At 39.2% G+C, this 21119-nt stretch overlaps 1 protein-coding gene across 1 annotated transcript in view; it reads left to right on the forward strand.

The window, feature by feature from the left end:
* LOC149221188 (Glutaredoxin family protein) overlaps positions 1 to 11261 on the forward strand; it is a 105360-nt gene extending 94099 nt beyond the window's left edge. The window contains exons 3-4 of the mRNA XM_089385023.1: positions 10534 to 10632; positions 10823 to 11261. Of these exons, the coding sequence (XP_089241149.1) occupies positions 10534 to 10632; positions 10823 to 10896 (173 nt within the window). The 3' untranslated portion in view covers positions 10897 to 11261. The remainder of the gene's footprint in view (positions 1 to 10533; positions 10633 to 10822) is intronic.
* Positions 11262 to 21119: the final 9858 nt, after the last annotated feature.

Raw genomic sequence — 21119 nt, forward strand, 5'->3', positions numbered from 1 at the left:
GTCCATGGAAAGCAAGGCTCAGTCTTGTTGTGGAGGAAAATGAAGTGTGGGACATCCTTGATCAGGGCTACGTTATTCCTGCAAATGTGGAACTGCTGACTGCATATAACAAGAAGAATGTGAATGCCAAGAGAATTATCCTTGATGCCATCAAATACCACGTGATTCTTCATGTCACTGGTAAGACACATGCAAAGGAGATGTGGGATTCTCTTTGCAAGATGTACCAAAGTTCAAATCAGAACCAGATATTGGTTTTGAGAGAGAATTGAGGAACAACAGGATGTTCAAGACAAATAATCACCTCATACCTCACTGAAGTATCTTAGGTTCGTGATGAATTGGGGGCTGTTGGAGAGTAGATAGATGACATTGCGCTGGTTAAAGTAGCCTTAAATGGCTTCTCTAAACCCTGGGACGTGCCCAAATAAGAAGAAGAAACAAGTTGCAACTTCAATAGAGGTTGATGAGTTTTCCACACTATTTGAGGAGTTCTTGTTGCTTGCTTGTCTTGCTTCTAGTGTAGATTCCTCAGATGCTTGGTACAATGATAATGGAGCCACATGCCATATGTCAGGTGTCAGAGAGTACTTTACTGATCTCAGAGAGGATGGATTTGTTTGTAAGGTGGCACTTAGAGATGACACCACGGTCAGGGTAGTTGGGCGTTGGACTATTTCTTTTGAGAGGGAGTTTTAGTCGCTTATGACAGTGATGGATGTTTTTTATGTCCCTGGGTTGAAGAAGAACCTGATATCAGTTTTTGCCATAGAGGATGGGGGCTTTAAGGTGTTGTTCAAAGGTGGACAAGTACTCATATACCCTAAGGGGTCCAACATCACTTCGATCAAAGTGACTGGGATAAGGCATGGGAAGTTGTACAATTTTATGTTTCAGCATAGCCATGCCTCGATTCATAGGAGCAACAGTAGCAAAGATCTATGTGAGCTATGGCATAGGAGGATAGATCATTTACATCATGGAACTCTCAATATTCTGTGGGAGATTGTCATAGGATTGCTTGAGTTTAGTGTGGAGCATGAGGATGTGTGCAGAGGGTGTGCTCTCGAGAAGTACACCAAGACTGTTTTTCGAATCAGTGACAATAGGACAACAGGTATACTTGATGTTCATTTTGATGTATGTGGTCCGATGTCTTCAATCTCTCTTAGTGGTTATAAATTTTGTGTTATATTCATTGATGACCTCTCCAAGAAGACCTATGCTTTTTTCATGAAGATCAAGGATGAGGTCTTCAAGAGGCTCCAAGATTTCAAGGCTCTTGAGGAGAACCGATCAGGGAGGAAGATCCATGTGTTGAGGTCAGATTATGGGGGTAAGTATACCTCCAATGCCTTCAAGAACTTCTGTGCATAGGAAGGCATTAAGAGAGAGTTGACAGTTCCTTACAACTTGCAGCAGAATGGGGTTGCTGAAAGGAAGAACAGGGCCATTACAAGAACAGCTAAAGCCATGTTGCATGATCAAAGTTTACCATTCTTTCTTTCTGCTAAAGCTTGTAGCACCGTAGTATACATTCAAAGCAGGAGTCCTCATTGTGCATTGGGGAGGACAAATCTTGAGGAGGATTTCTCTCAGAAGAAGCTTGAGGTTGTGCACTTTCGGATCTTTGGGTGCCTGACTTGGTCACATGTCCCTTCAAAGAGGAGGACAAAGCTAGAACCCATTGCAGAAAAGGGTATCTTTGTTGGGTATAGTGAGACTTTGAAGGCTTACCGCATATACATTCTTTCTTTGAGGAAAGTTGTGAGGAGGGATGTGAGATTTGAGGAGGATAGAGCCTTTTGGGGGATTTTCGAGGGAGAGAGAGCAATAGGGACCTCAGACACATGTTCCTCAGACCACATGACCACAAAGTTCAGGAGGTACAAGTTCATCTGGCACTGGTTCTTCACCAGTTTCAGTTGTCACTGGATCCTAGATTGTCAGTTCACAGGGTACTGGCACACCTAGTTTAGCATATTAGAGCACTGGTGGACAGTCTTCATCTACGCCTTTGGTAGATGAGGAGGATGAGCAAGATTATGCCACTCCATTGAAGAGGAAAGTCAAGAGGCAACAAGAGCTCTTGAAAGAAGCTAAGGAGTTAGTGTGGAGTTCCAAGAGTGCTGACAGGGAAAGTAAACCTCCAGAGAGGTTATGCGGTTATTTGGCTATGGTGAGCAACATCTGAGAGGCAGAAATTTCTTCATATGAGGATTTAGCGGATCAACAGGGTGGAGAGATGCCATGGTAGAAGAGGATGCTTCCATCATGAAGAATGATGTTTGGGAGGTGGTAACGAGACCGGAGGGGTAGTCAATTGTGACTTCCAGGTGGCCATATAAGATTAAGTATGCTGTAGATGGCAGCATAGAGAAGTAAAAAGCACGATTTGTGACAAGAGGCTTTTCACAGGTGGAGGGAGTTGATTATGATGAGACCTTCACACCTGTTGCTCGATACACTTCGATCAAAGCAGTGATCTCCATTGCAACAGAGATGGGGTGGAAGATCCACCAGATGGATGTGAAGATTGCATTTCTAAATGGACTTCTATTTGAGGTGTACATTAAGCAGCCATAGGGATTTGAGATTCATGGGAGAGTCTCATGTGTGCGGGTTGAATAAGGCACTATATGGACTGAAGCAAGCTCCACAAGCCTGGTATTCACTGATAGATACTTGCAACCGAAGAAGAGTGAGGCGGATCCAAACATGTATTACATTTGTATTGGAGGAGAGCCCCTCATTCTTGTTGTGTATGTAGAAAACTTGTTCCTGATAGGAGAGGAGAGACCAGGGCTGCAAGGGAACAGAGAAATCAAGGCAGATTTCTAAGTTGGCTTGGCACACATTTTGACGTAGATTTGAGCTGTTTTTCTGGGCATAAAATTCGAGCAGATGATGCATTTAATGCAGTAGCAGGCCATACAGCTGTAATAAAATTTGGGCAGAGTTGGCACATAATTCAAGGAGCATCTGTGCCACAAATCTTGAGAAAAGGGGTTGCTAATTTGTTGAGATATGTTGCTGTTAAATTCTGTTGAATTTCTCTGCTGTAAATAATTTTCTGAGAGCTCAAAGAATAATAAAATCTCCCTCTTGCACTGGTTTCCCCTACGGGGTTTTTCTAGGGACAATTGTCCAAAAAATTCTAAGTTCTATGGATGAGTTTGTTGTTTGTAAGTTGCTGATTTCAAGTTCAGATTTGTCTTCTATGTCACTGTTGATAAAATCAGACCTTTGTTGCTCAGTTAAATGCATTTTTCTGAAATTTTTATTGGAACAGTTACCTGAGTGTTGAAAAAGTGTTTGACGAAATGCCTACAAGAGATTTCTGAATTATAGGTTAATTTCTGATTGTATTTCCTCACATGGTATGAGAGCTTGGTTGCGCAGATTGAATCAGCAGTGGGACAACAATTAGAACTCAGTAATGTTCATCAAAGGAGGATTTCTTGTATTTGTCATGGCTACTGGTTTAAGGTGTGAGGACGGATTGGAGGGGGCAAGTAATTTCTGCCCATGGAAAGCAAGGATAAGTTTTATTGTGGAGGAAAATGAAGTGTGGGACATCCTTGATCAAGGCTACACTATTCCTACAAAAGTTGAACTGTTGGCTGCTTATAACAAGAAGAATGTGAAAGACGAGAATTATCCTTGATGCCATCAAAGACCATCTGTTTCTTCATGTCACCGGTTAGACACATGCAAAAGAGATGTGGGATTCTCTTTGCAAGATGTACTGGAGTTCAAATCTTAACCAAAAATTGGCATTGAGAGAGAAATTGAGGATCACCAAGATGTTGAAGACAAATAGTCACTTCATACCTCACCAAAGTATCTCAGGTTCATGATGAATTGTGGGATGTGGGAGAGTAGATAGATGACGATGAGCTGATTAGAGTAGCCTTAAACGAATTCTCTCAACCTTGGGACTTTCCCAAATAAGAAGAAACAGGTTGCAGCTTCAACATGTTGAAAATTGGTAGCTCAGGGATGAATTTCCTTAAATAAAATCTCATTTTTGATAATTCTGCAGTGACTTTCTAAAATAAGAATGTCATGTCTAGCATCTCAAGTACGACTTTCCAAAAATAGTAAATCACCTTGCATCTATTGGTAATCAAGTATAGTTGACTGAAAATCACTTAACTTATCATTAATCAATCCTAATAGTTCAATCTCGACTTAATCATCAATATTATTAAAATTATTATTATTATTTTCCTTTATGATACTATGATATTATTATTAAAAGGAATTACAAGTCACCTTACCTTGATAACCTCAATCACTTCGCACCGCTCTCCTTGATGACTCTCATGGCACTATGTAACTCTCTCTCTCTCTCTCAATGATACACTACACTTTCTCTTATGCCCTCATTAAAGACATGGCATATTCCTCTTACACTCATTAAAGACATGTCATAAAAGATTCCTCTTACGCTCTCTTTAATGCAAATGTTACACTCTCCTTAACTAAGGCAGGTGTAAGTCTCTTAATGGCATACATTACTAAGGCATGCGTACCTCTCCTTAATGTCATACGTTACTAAGTGATGTGTTTCTTTCCTTAATGGCATACGTTACTAAGTGATGTGTTTCTTTTTAATGGCATGAGTTACACTCCCTTAAATGGCATATGTTACTCTTGCTCAAGGCATGCGTATTGCTCCTCCTTTATGACAAGAATTCGTTGCTCCAATATGTGTTTCATGTCTTCTCACCTGACGACTACTACTTATGCATTTTGAAAGAAGAATTTGAACTTGAGAGAGAGAGTGTTGGAGAGACTTGAAGAAGATTGTGAGAGAGAGAGACTTGGAGAGTAAGAGCAAAACTTGGTGAGCCAAGGTTGATTCAATGCTTCAGTGTTTCAATGTTGATTCAGTTTAAGAGACGGTTGATTCATTATTTGCATCTGTTGTTGCTACTAGCGATCTTCATGCTACAACTTGTTCAGATTTGTGTGAACTTACTTATTCTCTTGATCTCTCATTGTACTTTGTATCTTCGCTGAACAATTGATATCTAATAGAAGAAGAATATGGTTTGGTTTTTCCTTTGTGGGTTTTGCCTTGGTCATTGGACCTGAATTCTCTGTGTCTCATTCTGTTCTTGGCTGTCTTCTATTGTGCATTTGGTTTATGTTCTATCTACAATTGCTTAACTAATATTGCAGCAGAAATAAGTTTTTGGAATAAGTAATTGTTTTAGCATAGAACATCATAATTTCAACATGGTATCAGAGCTTTGGTGAAGACAAGCCCAAGAAGATAAGAGCTATCACTCCTTTGCAGAAATTTTACTTCAAAGAGATCTTGCTGTTGAAATTTGTTGCCCAAGAAGATAAGAGCTATCACTCATTTTGCAGAAATTTTACTTCAAAGAGATCTTATTTGCTGCTGAAATTTGTTTGACTTGATCAAGATGTCTTCTTTTGTTAAAATTGGCGACTAGGGCCAAACTCCATGTGGGTTATCTTATTTATGGTAACTGATATTTTTCTTGGATCCCTCTCTTCGAGAGGTGTAGGATTAATCTAAAGATCATCCGATTCCAATAAGTATTCATGGAGTGATGAATTTATTTGTGTTATAAGACATTTCGTCAAGGTCGGCCAACAACCAAATAACCCCCACATGTGCTGAACCTTTTAGTATAAAAGGAGATGACTTGAGAGTCATTTCATACACACTTCACTCTTGATTTCTCTCCACTTGTTCTGGGTTTTAGTGGAAGAGAAATATAAGAGAGGAAGCTCTAAACGCAGAAGGTAAGGAGCCCTAGTGTGAGCCCTAAACGTAGTCAAGAAGGAGGGCTACACGCTGCCTTGGTCTAGACGCAATAGGGAAGGAGTCCTAGCTTGATCTACGCATGACCTAGCTGCAGTCCCAGATGATCTACGCATGACCTAGCCGCAATCCTAGATGATCTACACATGACCTAGAAGAGATGCCCTAACTCCTAACACAGTTATGGAGGAGAGACCTAAGTGTTGTGCTAAAGGGGTCATGGAACAGCGTGATGTGGAGGAGATTAACAGAGGCAACTGCAACGAGGAAAAGAAGGTAGCATGGAGCCTTCTAGTATCTGGTTTGAGGGCTGGTTGCTATTGCAAGAAGGTCGAGTATGTTCAGGGCTAAACACAGGTCAAAGACAAGTCTGTTGGACAACAAATGAGGTAAGGAACTTTGTTTTGGAGAGGCCTATAAGTGAGAGCAAGGACTGTGGTAGGTCGCAGGCCTAACCACTTCAAAACAAGGACAACGTGGAAGTGTTTGGGGTTGTACAGTGCCCAGAACAACAACACGAGTGGAGAGAAGCCTTACTTGCCTAGGCCGCATAAATTAAGGGCTGGTTTGAGTGTGATGTGTGGGCCATAAAGCTACAACAAGGCTGTGTGGTAGGCTGCAGGCCATACCATCACAACAAGGATAGTGTGGATTGTTTTGGGGTCATGCCATGCCCCTATCTTTAGCGTGGAGGCAGAGGGTTCACCCTAGGATAGGCCGCAGAGACTAAGGGCTTCCTAGGTGACTGTTTGAGGGTTGTGGCAGCAACCTGAAAGTGCCCTAACCAGTCTATATCACAACAAGAGCAATGGCATGACAACAACGATGACATGGAGCAACACTAACAAACATGGTTGGAACAACATGCCAAAGTGTCAAGACTGTTGATGAGAAAGGTTGCCCAGAATACATGGAGTAGTATGACAACATGGTAAATGGGACAACGAGGCTGTGATGCTTGTTGGATTGCTGTAGGTTACAATGGGACAACAACAATGGTGCTGCAAGTACATTGGGACAACAGCGATAGTAAGGTGCAACAAGCACATGATGGCACAACGGGACAGCAACAACAACAAGGTGCAGCAAATGCAATCATGGTGGAGCATGGTAGATGGGACAACAAGGTACATGATGCAACACAGTGATGGGTACAGTCATGATTGGTAAAGCATGATGGGATACAACATAGTAATGATGGGTGGAGCATGGTGCAACACAGTGAGGTGCAGCATGATGATGAGGAGCAACACAATGATAGGTGCCGCATGGTGATGGAGTCACCTGGGAGAATCAGTTGAAGCAGCATGTCTTCAACTGAGTTCAGCTACCTCATGTATCATCTACTTAGAGATGATCTATGCTCTTATTTAGATAAGTCAAAATGTTGACTTTTGTTGTATATGTACTCTCTCTCTCTCTCTCTCTCTGTTGAACTATTGAAGAACATATAAGAAGAATTGATCAAGGGTTTCCCCACATTGGGGTTTGTCCCTGGCTAGCGCCACATCTTGTGTCCTCTTGTCTTGGCTTGTCTTCTACAATCTATGTTTATGTTCTATTTGCGATTTATTTTAATGCTGATGTGATTGCTAATCTGGAAAAGATATTGAGCTAACTATGAAAATTGAAATAAATTGCTCTAAGCATAGAACATACCTAAAATTAACATCTTCTTACTTCAAGACTGAAGAGAAACTGAATGATGCTTCGAATTTTGGTCCATGGAAGGAAAGATTTTATATTATCTTGAAGAACATGATGTGCTGGAATATGTGGAAGGCGAGGTAGCAGAACCACTGGAAAGTTCAAGTGCTGCTGTCAAGGCCAGATTCAAGAAGGGAGAAGCCAAGGCTAAGAAGATTATCCTTTATTCTCTTGGAGATCATCTCATCACCCGTGTCTCTAAGTTGAAGAAATATAAGGAAATGTATGGTGGAATGTATCAAGTAAACAACTTGAGTCAATTCCTTGCTTTGAAGAATCAACTCAAGGACATTAAGATGAACAGAGGGGAGACCATTCAAGTGTACTTCATGAAGATATCAGAAATCAAGGATCAATTGTCAACTGTTGGTGAAATTGTATCTGATAAAGAGTTGGTGCTGATTACGCTTGGAGGTCTTTCTCCAACTTGGTAAACTTTTATTACTACCATCAACAACAATGATAAGCTTCCCACATTTGATGAGCTCCTAGGAAAGTGCAGTCAAGAAGAGGCCAAAATGATTTCCAGAGGAAAAATTCCCAAGCATGAAGAGGGAGAGCAAAAGGGAAAAAAAGGTCATCACTTTTCAAGAAAGCCTGCTCCTAGATCCAACAGTTCCTATAAATGGAATAGGGACTTATCAAAAGTTCCATGCTACAATTGCGACAAGCATGGCCACTATGCTCGTGACTGTCCAGAAAATAGAAGAGCATCGAGATTCAACTACAATCGTAGCAACAATTTCAAATCTGATTATAGAAGAAGAAGAGAAGCTCCTATTATTCGTAAAGAACACTACTCTTCTTCCAAGAGTTCAAGGAACCCAAGGTATGATAATAATGCAGCTAAAACACAATCACAATACTTTCTCGTTTTTTCTCTTTCTAGTTCCTCTCCTACAGATTCTTGTGACAATTGGTTGGTTGATAGTGGTGCTTCAAGACACTTTACTGGTTATAAAGAAGTTCTCTCAAATTTGGTTGAGAGGGAGACAAATCTAAAAATCACTCTTGGAGATAATTCTACATATCCTATAAAAGGGTTTTGGTTCTTTTTTTTTTCATCTGGATCAAGGTAAAACTATATCTCTTCAAGAAGTTTTGTATGTACCTGGTTTGAAAAATAATTTTGTATCTATATATGCCTTAAGAAGACAAAGGAATGAAAGTTACTTTCATAAATGGAAAAGTTGTCACTTGGCCAATGAGATCCAACATGAGTGACACCTTCACTTTGGGATCAAGATTTGAAGGTCTTTATAAAGTCAATGGAAGACCAATCCATGCTCTGATTCATGATAACAATCATCAATGTGAACCTTGGCACCGAAGGCTCGCTCATCTGCACTATAAAGCATTTGCACTGAGGTAGAGATCCATTAACACGTGGCCCTCCCTCAATTATAATGTCATGGTTGATTGTGGATTCCCATAAATAGGAGTCAAAAGCGAAAATTACATCCCTTCGTAGATTGTGCAAGTTGAGTATCTGAACAAGGGATCTCAGAATGCCACCATCCAAGAACAAGTTCCTCATGAAGGGTTTGGAAGAAGGCATGATCATGAGCTGAGGGAGGACCCTGAAGGAGCTAATTAATTTAGTACTGTATTCCTCATTCTTTGATGTGATTGTGCTTTTATAATACGAAGCACCGAGAGTTTCACCCCATGATCAGATGACAATAATGCCACTGAATTTAATAACATGGTTCTGATCTAGTTGGGTATTTTTCCCTTATTTTGTTAGCAACTCTAGTGTTCTGACCATTTGATGAATCTTGGCTTCAGATGAGCAAATTCATTGTTTTCCACTGCATTTGTTACTCCTCTAACATTCCTGAAATTGAGTTGCAATTCCAATAACGTTCTACTTGTTTCATTGCACCTTTCTACCATTGAGATTTTTTATATTTTCTACAACTGTAGACTAATCTCTCCTTTTGGTTTAAACTTTGAGTCAATTATTTTAGACTGGATTTGATGATTCTTTTTAAACTCTGTCTCTGCCAATTTCAACTCAGCCAACTCCATAGATGAGAATATAACAAGATAAAAGTCTTCTTGTTGGTGGGAGCTTGAATCATTTGGAGTAAACACGAGTTTTCTTTGTCATACTGACAACATTCCACGTGTGTTCATTTTCTTCCATGAGAGGTTTCATAATTTTTTCAAGGGCCTCATCCACTATCTCTTATACTAGGGGTCTAATGTCGATTTTGCTCATTTTTATGAGCAGTTTCTGGCTTTTCTTTAAGTTCCTTCAGATCAACGTGTTGTTCATCAATTTCACAATCCTTCTAATTTTCGATAATCTCTATCGTGAAACCCTGGATTGCTTGTATTTCCTAAGAGAGGGGTTTAATGTTGATTCATCATTTTTATGAGCAGTTTCTGGGTCTGAATCTAAGTGATTTGACATATAAACCTGATGCAAGATGAAGGGTATCAACCTTTCTATGTTGTCTAGTCTTTCAATTATTTTATTGAACCTATCTGCGTTCTCACTATTTCCTTCCTCTCTTCCAATTTTCTCTTGCCTTCTAAATGTGATTGTATTACGCAATGTATTTTCTACTCTTTGCAATGTGTCTTTATGCTTTATACCTTCCTCTTTTAGCATTTCCATTAATTTTTCCTGTTGTTTGTTCATGCCGACCTCAAAGAGACCAAAAAATATATTAATGTATTTTAGAAAAATGAATAATTTCTTATGATGAAGAATGATCTTGCATTTATAGGTTTTGTGGCTACCATTCAGGTTATGTTGTCTTTACGAATGCACCTTTTAATAATACATTAAAGTCCCATATACAATGTTATTTTATATGACACATTACTCTTCTATATTCACTGGAGAACATGCTTCTATCACATTGTGATTGTAAATTAATTTGTTGAAGAGTCAATTGAATGAATGCCATTAGTCTCTTTCATTCTTGCCTCCTGGTGTAAGTGACATTCTCTGCAAAATCATAGTAGAAAATATTATAATTAATAGCTTTTCACATGCATGGATTTTGCAGATGATGGAGGAGAAATTCAACAGGCTTTAAGCTCCTTGGTGGGACGACGCACTGTGCCACAAGTCTTCATAGATGGCAAACATATTGGTGGCTCTGATGGTGATTGTTTTCTTTGTACTTTTCCTTTAATTAACATTTTGCAAAAGAAACATGTGCGAGTTGTAATTACCTGAAGAAACGTATTAATTCACTACCAAGCCCTCTATTCTGAGCTGTTAATAGATCATTCTGATTTGATGGATTTTTTTATTGAGCCGGACATTATATCAGTTTCCTTTTCATTTTGCAGATACTTTGGAGGCATATCAAAGTGGTCAGCTCGCTAAGCTTGTAGGCCAGACAGATGAAGAAGATCTGCGTTAAATGGTCAAGTCTTTGGTTTTAATATAATAACTTGTTAAGCCGATCTAAGTGTGCTTGCTATCAGAAAGGCAAAACATATCTACCTGATATCACTCTGTTTCCTTAAATGAATTGGAATTTCGTTTAGTACCAAAGATGGCCCTATTAGTGTTCCTTTGTTTTTATTATATATTTCCAAATAAAAGCAACACAACCTTTGGGGAGCTATGTTTTTTACAGTATTGGATTATTTATAAACCATTGAAATATGGGGTTTGAGAAGCTGTGATGAAGCGGCAAGAATTCAATCTTTGTTTCTGCAAAAGGGCAACAGGAAAATGTAGGACCAAAGTTAGCACTATTAATGATCATTTGTTTTTACCATATATTGGATAAACAAGAGCAACACAGCCTTTGAGAAGCTGCATTCTTTACGGTATTTGATTATTTATAAGCAATTGAGATGTGCGGTCTAAGAAGCTGTGATGAATTGACAATCATTCAGTCTTTGCTTCTGCAATAGGGCAGGAAAATGTAGGGGTGAATTATATCCGAATGGATAGAGATGAATAAGCCTTGGATTAATGTTTTTGTTTGTTTGTTTGTATGGTAGCAACTGTTGTCATGATTGTATTGCTTGTTTGTTGTAACATCATATATTATATATGAATGGGATTTCAGGAAAAGTTGGTGATATTCCAACGTACTTATCTACTTCCATATTTGATTGGTTTAGTTAGTTTGGTGGAGAGTGTTAGTATCTGTCCAAATTAGTCACTTACATAATATGTTTGAATCTATAATACGACCTCTCATGTTTAGAGAGCTTGGAGCCTTTTCCAAACCTAAGATTTTCCTTCTTTAAGAGTTCATGGCACTGAATAATGATAAAGAAATATAAATATGCACACTGTAGATCCTTTTTGACTCATGCGAATGAGTACATTGGGAATTTGTTATTCATGAACAATTTCATGAAAGAACTAATTTTTTAATATTTTTTTGTGCACACGAAATCATATTATTTGTGAGATTTATTTTGTACTGTTTCTTTTCTATAAACAACAACCCATCAATAACTAATGTGAATTTAAGAATAAGGAGCGAAAGTTCTAATCATTTCTAAGCTATGCAGCTGTTAGATTATTTTGAAATTTCCTTGTGTTTTTATTACTTTGCATCCGCCATCTCTTTGCACACTGAATCTTTTTGTACACTGAATCTTTTTGTGATGCTATTGTGTTGTAGAACAGAGATGTTTTTGTTCCTTAACAAATTATTTTCATTTATATAGAAGCCTCAAGTATTATTCCCCCAATTCACTACCCTTCCCCTCGATGCACTTACAATTGCACGAAAGTGGTCGTTATGGTTAATGCCAAATCCCCCACATCACTATCTTTTGATCGAAGAGATTATTGCAAGGTAACTCCGTAGCTATGTGGTTAGGTTGAGTTGGTGCTAGTTTTGAAATTTGTTGTGGCCTGGTTGGGGAAGGGTTCATCGCTTACGCTCACACATATGACATGTTAGTAACATAATATTCATAATCTAATTTTAATGTTACGGGCTAGCTAGAGGGCCAAATTGACATATGCAACTCTTGGTTTGGGGCAAGGGATCCACTTCGCACAACAATTTCACTATGTAGTCTACATAGCAATACATGCTTTGGTCTCTTTAGATTCAAATTTATGACCAACGAGGAAACACATGTTCTATCATGTGGTTAATGCCCCAAATAATAGATCTTGTTTGTGAAAATGTTCATGATTAGTGGGGATGGGTAGTTCCCAACTCTAGATCTTGTTATGGAGTTGATGTTCCCCATAACACGATCTTATTATGGGGAATGTTGACACTAGTGAAAGGGTTGATAGTGTCACCATAATTAGGAATGTCTCATGGGGAATGTTGACACTAGTGAAAGGGTTGACAGTGTCACCATAATTAGGAATATGTCTCATAAGGGGTAGATAGTTTGTGTCACTCATTAAGTTGGGGTGTGTTGTCTTGCCTCTAGGTGCTTGGAAAACACAACTAGGTTTGCATTGAGAAATAAGGTGTGTACTAGCATTAGTGGTGTGCAATCTAGGATCATGCACATGCACCTTGGTTGCGTCACATTTTAGAAGACTAAGGCATGCACTGGTTGCTATTTTTTTTGTCACCTTAACCATTTCACTATATGGTTTACAAAGGTGTATATATGTTGCTCCCTCTAGGTTCGAATTTGTAACCTCCAAGCAGGAAACACATTCTATTATGCGGTTAATTCCCCCAATAATATATCATTTTATGAAATTTTTCACTAATAGTGGGGAGAGGTGCTTCTAAAGTCTAGACCTTGTCATGGAGTTGATGACATAACAAGATCATTATGGGGATTGTTAACCCTCGTGAAAGGGGTTGCAATGCCACTCTAATAAGGGACACCACCTGTGTCCTATTAGCTGGATGTAGTTTGCATCCCTCGATAAGTTGGGGTCTGTTGTTTGGCATCTAGGTGCATGGAAAACATAACTAGGTTTGCATTGAATGCAAGGTGTGTACCCTCATTAGTTATGTTCAATCTAGGAGCATGAACATGCACCTTAATCACATTGTGCTTTAGAAGACTATCTTATGTGGTGATTGATTACTCTTCTTGTCACATTGACCATCAAATGAGTTGGTCACAAATTGCCATTGGTAATATCAAAGACGTTAGTTCTCTTCCATAATTATTATGAGAATTTTACCCTTTTTAATGTTCTGCTTAGTATATAGAGAATGGATAATCTTTGCATTAGTTTAAGGCAAATCCCAAAGTAGTCATGTTCATGGTTGCTAATATATCTCTGTTTCCTTAGTGGATTGAGTTGGAGGTGCAAATGAGCATTACCGATATATGAATTGCAAAGATAGGAGATATGCTACAAGAGATAAGTGCTTTTGTGTTGTATCTAACACAAGACATTCCCCATCATGGGATATTGCAATAAAGTAGATACATTTCATTGTCTATGAAAGCCATTAGTTGACTATGTAAGCAATTATGACGTTGGGGTAATTTATTCTACCAAAATTGATTGGGGCTTCCACTTGTTATGCATTGTGATAAATTGTGTTCACACATAAGGGGTGAACATGTCTTTAGGTAAATTTCAACCTTGGTGGGGAACAACACCTTCATTTTACCAAGGAACTATGCCTCAATGATGGGTCCATTGTTTGGCATTTGTTAGAGTCCATTGATTTTATTGTTGGCGACCTGGTCCTAGTTGATTGATTGTTATTTTGATAACAAAATTCAATGAAATCTAGAAGGCATTTGACATTGCTCTTCATCAACAACTATGCCATTTATGTAAGATGAGGAGGTAAATGCACAAATGGAGGTCGAGACAACATGCCCCTCTAGTAATATTGCTTTACCAAATTTACACTATTTTTTGGTGAAACCCCTAATAACATGGAGCTTTTCAACATGTCCAATTTTAATGGAAAGATCCTGGTTTGTTTTGTTGGATATATGTTGTCTTTCGTAAATTTTTGAAGACCTTTTGGCCAACACAAGTTGACATGGGCATTCACTTATATTAGTTTCATATTGGTTTTGCTTTGTAACGAACCCTTAATAATGGATTACACTTTAACATACTAGAATCCCAAATATTAGAAAGACTAGGTTGCTTCTACACAATTGAGGATTTGCATTTCAAAACTCCATATTTTTCTTCGTAAAGGCCTAATTAAATTCCCAAAATCAAAATAGTCAAGTCCTAGAAAATTGAATGCTATAGTAAATGAATGGCAAGAAACCAAAAGGTATCAACTATTCTACGTTGTCTATGACAATGGCGAAGTGTACTATGGTGACTCATTACTTAGTTTCGAGAAAATACTTAGGAAAATTGAAGGTGAGGGAAGAATGATGATCAATCTAAGATTTAATTATTATGTTTTTACTTATATTATTTAAGGGAAATATTTAGTTGCGTTTATTGGTTATTAAGGTAGTAAAGATTTGATCTAAGCATTTTAAACTAGCTTAGAAAAGTACGAAAAATGATTGGTAATATTGAAATTGATTTATTTATCTTCTCTTCCTTTAGTGCCTAAGCTTGTTTAATAAAACTAGAACAACAAGAGGGAGGGAAATCAAGTACACTTGCATGGTATTTATTCTCTTAGATTGTAAGGAGAAATTGTGTGAAGAGAAATGAAATATTATCGCTGTAATTTAATATTTCTTATCACCTTTAAGGTTGAAAGTTCACAAGGATTAGATTTGAGAAACTCCAATTGATCCAGGGGATCAATTTAGTGCTCAAAATTCAAAGTGTGCAACAGAGCTCGAAATCTGAACGACTGGATAGATCTCGACGATTTGAATCCAACGCAACTCGTTTCACTCAAAACTGATATCATATGCTCTCGATATCTAAGGGAAAGATTTAGTTGTGTTTATTGGTTATTATGGTAATATAGATTTGATCTAAACATTTTAAACTAGCTTCGAAAAGTACAAAAAATGATCGGTAATATTGAAATTGATTTATTTATCTTCTTTTCCTTTAGTGCCTAAGCTTGTTTAATAAAACTAGAACAAGAAGAGGGAGGGAATCAAGTACACTTGCATAGTATTTATTCTCTTAGATTGTAAGGAGAAATTGCGTTGAAGAGAAATGAAATATTATCGATGTAATTTAATATTTCTTACCATCCTTAAGGTCGAAAGTTCACAAGGATTAGATTTGAGAAACTCCAATTGATCCAGGGGACCAATTTAGTGCTCAAAATTTAAAGTGTGTGATAGAGCTCGAAACCTAAACGACTAAATAGATCTCAACGATCTGAATCCAATGCAACCTTAACTCAAAACCGATATCGTATGCTCCTGATATCGTGTTCTGATCGATTTGTCAAACATGCAAAAAATTATAGAATTGACAAGTGACTCGACATTTTGGGCCAGTGGTAGGTTGCCACTTCTGATTGGTCCAAAAATTCAAATTTTATTGGCCAATGGATTTTCACCATTTGTCTGAAATTGATTGGCTCATAATTTCGGTTAATGGTGTGGGTTCAATTTGTTTTTAAATATTGGGTTTCTGACTGTGTTTGGGTGGACCAATGTGGGAGAGCCATGTGGGCCAATTGGACGTTGCCATATGGCCTCCAAGCATAGGTCAAAATTTTGTGTTGAGGGCCGAAGCATTCCACAAGGTTCAAACTCGAGACCTCTACCAAGGAAGAAAGGGCCTCTACCAACGCGCCATGCATATGTTTCTTGATATTATATGGTTTCAACTTTGATTTAATGTGAGCGCAATTTCACAACAGAGGTTGGGGTCGGGGTTAAGCCCCAGTCTCGGTGCCCGCGCCCTTGGAACTAGGGGGCAGGACCAAGGGCCAGGGCTTAGCCCCAACCTCGTGGTCATAGTCCCGCACCATACTAAACCATCTTAGAACTGCGATAGAGTTGGAATGGGGGCGAAAGTGTAACACGAAGCCATAGTTATATGCAACCTTCAAGCGACCACTGACGAAATTGAATAGGGGCCAGCCTTGGGTCACAGGACCCATCACAAAGAATTGCAGGCAGAGGTTGAGAAGGGGCCAACCCTTAGGTGCGCGGAGATGGGGGCCAGCAGGGTTGGAATTTGAAGGGCAAATTGCCCGTCATGGGGTGATTTGCCTTTCAAATACAAGGTAAAAAATTATAAAACCGTCACAAATCTGCGTTGAAACTATAAAAACAAATTGGAAACTCTGAAAAAAGTCAAATTTGACGGGCTGGTCTTTTTTGAAATTCCAACCCTGGGGGCCAGCCCTAGGTCACATGGCCCGCGATATGGCCAGGGGCACGAAAGGTTAAGGGGGCTAGCCCCGGGCCATATGGCCATCACATGACCATACAACCAGCGGAAAGGAGCGTGCCCGACGGTTATGCACTCAGTGCGGATTTTAAGTGCCAAACCCTGATTTTATGGGCAACAAATGACCACATGTTTTTTGTTGGGGTCTTGGCCGGCAGGGATGGGCGTTAGCCCCGACCCTTGGGCACATGGTCCTAATATTTTGAAAAAGGGCTTTAGATTGTCCTACGATTTTGCCCGTCGGGCGGGATTGTAGGCCAAATTTGCGCATCACTTCCATGTTTGGGGCACTTAAGCCATATTTGGGTCAAATTGTAGGATGACTAGCCAGGGAAATTGGGAAAAACTTGTAACAAGCATAACTTTATCAAATTTTGGAAAAATGAGGTGCAGAAAGAACCCAGATGGGGGTTTTTGACAATTTTGGAACCATTGGAGACATTTGTTTTGCATTATGAGCACTGCAAATTCATGTAAACACGTATTTTTGATCATAATGAAAGAGACCCTGCATTGGAAGCTGGACCAGCAGATGTAGCCTAGGAGGGGTGAACTCCTTTATCATGTTTTGTTGTTATGTGTTTTTGAAATGGTTTATTGTCTCTATTTCGCTGTTAATTGTGTTTAAAAATCACTTGTTTATGTGTTGAGTAACTTGTTCCATTACCCAAAACACATAAAATTTCACTTGCAATTTGTATATCACCTTCAGTTTCAATTACATATCACCAATTGAAGTGAAATTTTTGAATTTGAATAATTTCCCTACATGAGAAATGTATACATGGTATCAACGCCATCAACGTTTATTGGATTGAAATTTACTTTCTTGGTAAGAGTGAATGAAATATTTTAGTTGTATTGTACCTAAGAGTGGTTCTTGACCCACTTCCATGTTTTTGGGTGTGATCCACTAGGATCTTTGGGAGAAGTGTTTGAGCCATTTTAAGGTTGATCTAGTTTGTTTGTTGCTAAATTTATTTTGAGGTGTACTTTAGATTTGTAGGATCATTGCTCTTAGTCATAGAGAGAGTGGCAAATTGGATGACGCTTTCAATTTTATGCCTTCTAAACAAGTCATGAAATGGTGTCTAAAGATTTTGGTCTAATATGTTGACTCAAAGGAAGATGGAATTTGGTAGGTTGTTGATGGTCAATGGTTATGTTACTTCGGATTCATATGTGATCAATGTTATTTTGAGGTTCAACATGTGTACCATCTTGCATGGTTGGATACAATGAGACTTCCATAGCTTATAAGATCTACATTCCAACATAGTGGAAGATTGTGATAAGCTAAATTGTGAAGTTTTGTGAGGGTGGAAGGTCTTGTAGATCACATATTGTCTCATTTAGAACTTGAAAGGAATGGGGAAGTTACTATTCTAGAGTCTAATTTAAACCTTATAGAGAGAGTCAGATTGAAGTGTGTATTAGGTGAGTTTGAGGGTGGATATACCCTTATATTCTACTCTAATACACAAAAAGTTGATATGGCTTCCAAACATTGTGAAATACATGAGCATGTAGTAGCACCTACATATTTAGCAAGGGTAAGTATACCACCTAAAAGATATGCTAACCATGTCGCATTGGATTCTTCCATTTGTTTTGAGATGAAAAAATGTGATGCTTTGATGGAGAAAAATGATGTTTGGTGGATGGTCCCTTTATAGAAATTAGTTGTTGATTATGGAAATGTAGTAGGTTCAAATTTGGAGATGATAAGTTTGGTTGAGTTGTAAAGGAAGGAGACAAATGTTTTTGAAAACATTTTCTTTATAATGAGGGAATGTTAACATTTGGTGTTACCATGGAAGTGCTTACAACATGTTTGAGGGTGCTTCATGTGATTTGGGTTCATGGTGTATTGATGACCCTTGGTTGTGCTGTGGATGAACACACAGGAGATGGCTTGCTTATTTATTGCTATACCTTTTATGGATGCTTGTGTGCGTTCTTCCTTACAAAAACAGATACCTTGAGAGATTTATGGCATTCTTCATGATGCACACATGGAGGGTGGGTGACATTCTTGGAGGATGACTTGTTTTAGAGGAGTGTTGGTCATCTTGGATGATGACATTAAACCCTATATGGCATGGACACACTTGGTTGCTTGCATAGAGGTTTGTATTTAATTTGAGGACACTTGTATTGATCTGAAAATGATCTAAGAAAATTAATAAGGTATTACAGACTCATGCGCATGGATATGCCTATGTTATTATATGCAACGGATCGATAAGATTGCGAAATACACATACACTGAAGCAATTACAGAAAACATAACAGGCAAACATATAAACACAACAAGTTTAATAAGGTGTTCACCCAATACTCCTGGGCTACGTCTCCCGGTCTAGCCTTCAGTGGTGGCCTCTCTATTATGTTTTCCAAGCAAAGTTTTTATAACAGTGAGCTCAATTTGAGTATCACATAGCAGATATAAATTAGCAAGACTGTACTTGGATCCCCCAAGTCTCTGGAGTACACAGACTCTCCTTACTGAAACTCGACCTCTATTGGTCACAGTAGTATGAGCCCAATCTGAGACTCATACATGACAGGAATATAAAAGGAGTTTTCTTGAACCTCTCAAGCCTTCTCTGGAGTACACAGACTCTCTGACTCTCTCTGGCTCTGTCTGGCTCGATGCTGCCTTTGCTCTGCAGGTTAGCTCGGCTTCTTTCCTCTGTTCTTTGCTTTTCGCTTTCCGCGTCTGACTAACTCTTTTTTCTTCTCTGTCAGTTCATGGATTTAAAGCCAATCTGCTTTTTGACTGTTCGTTTTTGCGTCCCGACTTTCTGGTTCTCCTGCCTCTGTCCGTTTGAATTCCTCTGTTATGCGTCATCATCACTGTATAACGCCTCACAGGGAGGTGGCCACCTGTTTCATAACGAACTGAGTGTCAGTTCTCTTGGAAATGTTTGAACAGTTGTTATTTCTGTTTACTCCCAGAACGCCCGCAAACATGATTCTTCTGCCAACTCATCGTTCATGCCGGACTTCAAACCTTATACAACTCGGCCTGTTTATCTCATCGAATCTAGTCATCCATCGGATCGCATTTCCGCCGTCGATTTGGAGATCCTACGGTCTTCGTCCATATCGGGCGGGTAAGTAGCATGACGTTTACCTGTCCGATGTGAACAGTTTTCTTTCTCTTTTGCCGGACGCGTGGCACCCAGTGCGTGGCATTGGGTGGGACTCGGTTGAAACCGCTTACCGCTCGAAGCCCTTCCGATATACTGCCGGTTTTGGTGTGGGACCCGCCTCTGACGGAATCGACGCAATATCCGTACGGTTTTATGGCTTTTCGAGTCCGGGTTGCTCGGGGCTTTTCCTTCTTCGAGGGGTTTGCTTAGCGATATGCGATTAGCGACTTGTCGCTAATCGCATATCAGAAACCACCCTCGTTTCTCAAAAAGACCTCCATTTTGCCAATTCGTGACAGCGCGCGTTACCATGGGCCGACGGTCTGTGCACTTGATCGAGGGTCCTCGTTGCTCTGCGCTGTTCACGAATTACAACTGTTTCGAGGATATTTCTGATAAGCTCGATCTTTATAAGACTTTGAAACTTTGGCATGAATTTTATAGAGTTCATGAAAACTTAGAGAGTGTTTTAGGATCCAATTCGGATCACGGCCTTCCCACTGAAAACAATTTTGGACCACCAAAAGTTGGTTTTCAAGCATCCATCAAGTGAGGGTATAAATTCCTCGCTTGCTCAATATCTATCCATTTTGCACTGCTTGGTTTTGAACCCTTGAGTCCAATCCTGAGGTACTCAACATCACCCTTGCACGTAGTTCTCACCTTCCTGTCCAGAACTGTATCTTCCTGTAATTCATTGAGATATTCAGGTATCAGATCATCAATAGAAGGCAATTGACTCTGCTCTTTGAGATTTTCAATTAATGAAGGTTCAAATAGTCTCAAGCTGTCGGTATTAACAACTGAGTAGATGTGCATGTAAGTTGGTAAATTAAGGCGAAAAGAATTCTCACCAATTTTCTCAAGTATCTTGAAAGGTCCATACCTTATTGGCTTCAACTTCTTTCCTTCACCTTGCATTCTGTCTTTGCTGATATACAGCCAGACTTGATCACCAACTTGGAAACTATGCTCAATCTGATGCTTATCATGCCTTGCCTTGTACTTGGCTTGGCTCTTTTCCAGCTATTCCCGTACTGCCTGGTGAATCTCTTGGATTTGTTCAATGAACTTGGTTGCCTTGTCCACATCATTGTGTCCAACCGCTATGTCTTTACCAAAGACAAAATCCAAGGGCGACCTTAGTGTGAACCAAAATAGGTATCAAAAGGAGATCTTTGTGCAGAAGAATGTTTAGCATGGTTGTAAGCATGTTGCACAT

This window comes from Pinus tabuliformis, chromosome Q (assembly GCF_031772625.1).
Source record: "Pinus tabuliformis cultivar Carrire ecotype Pingquan chromosome Q, CPIR1, whole genome shotgun sequence".
Taxonomy (NCBI): domain Eukaryota; kingdom Viridiplantae; phylum Streptophyta; class Pinopsida; order Pinales; family Pinaceae; genus Pinus; species Pinus tabuliformis.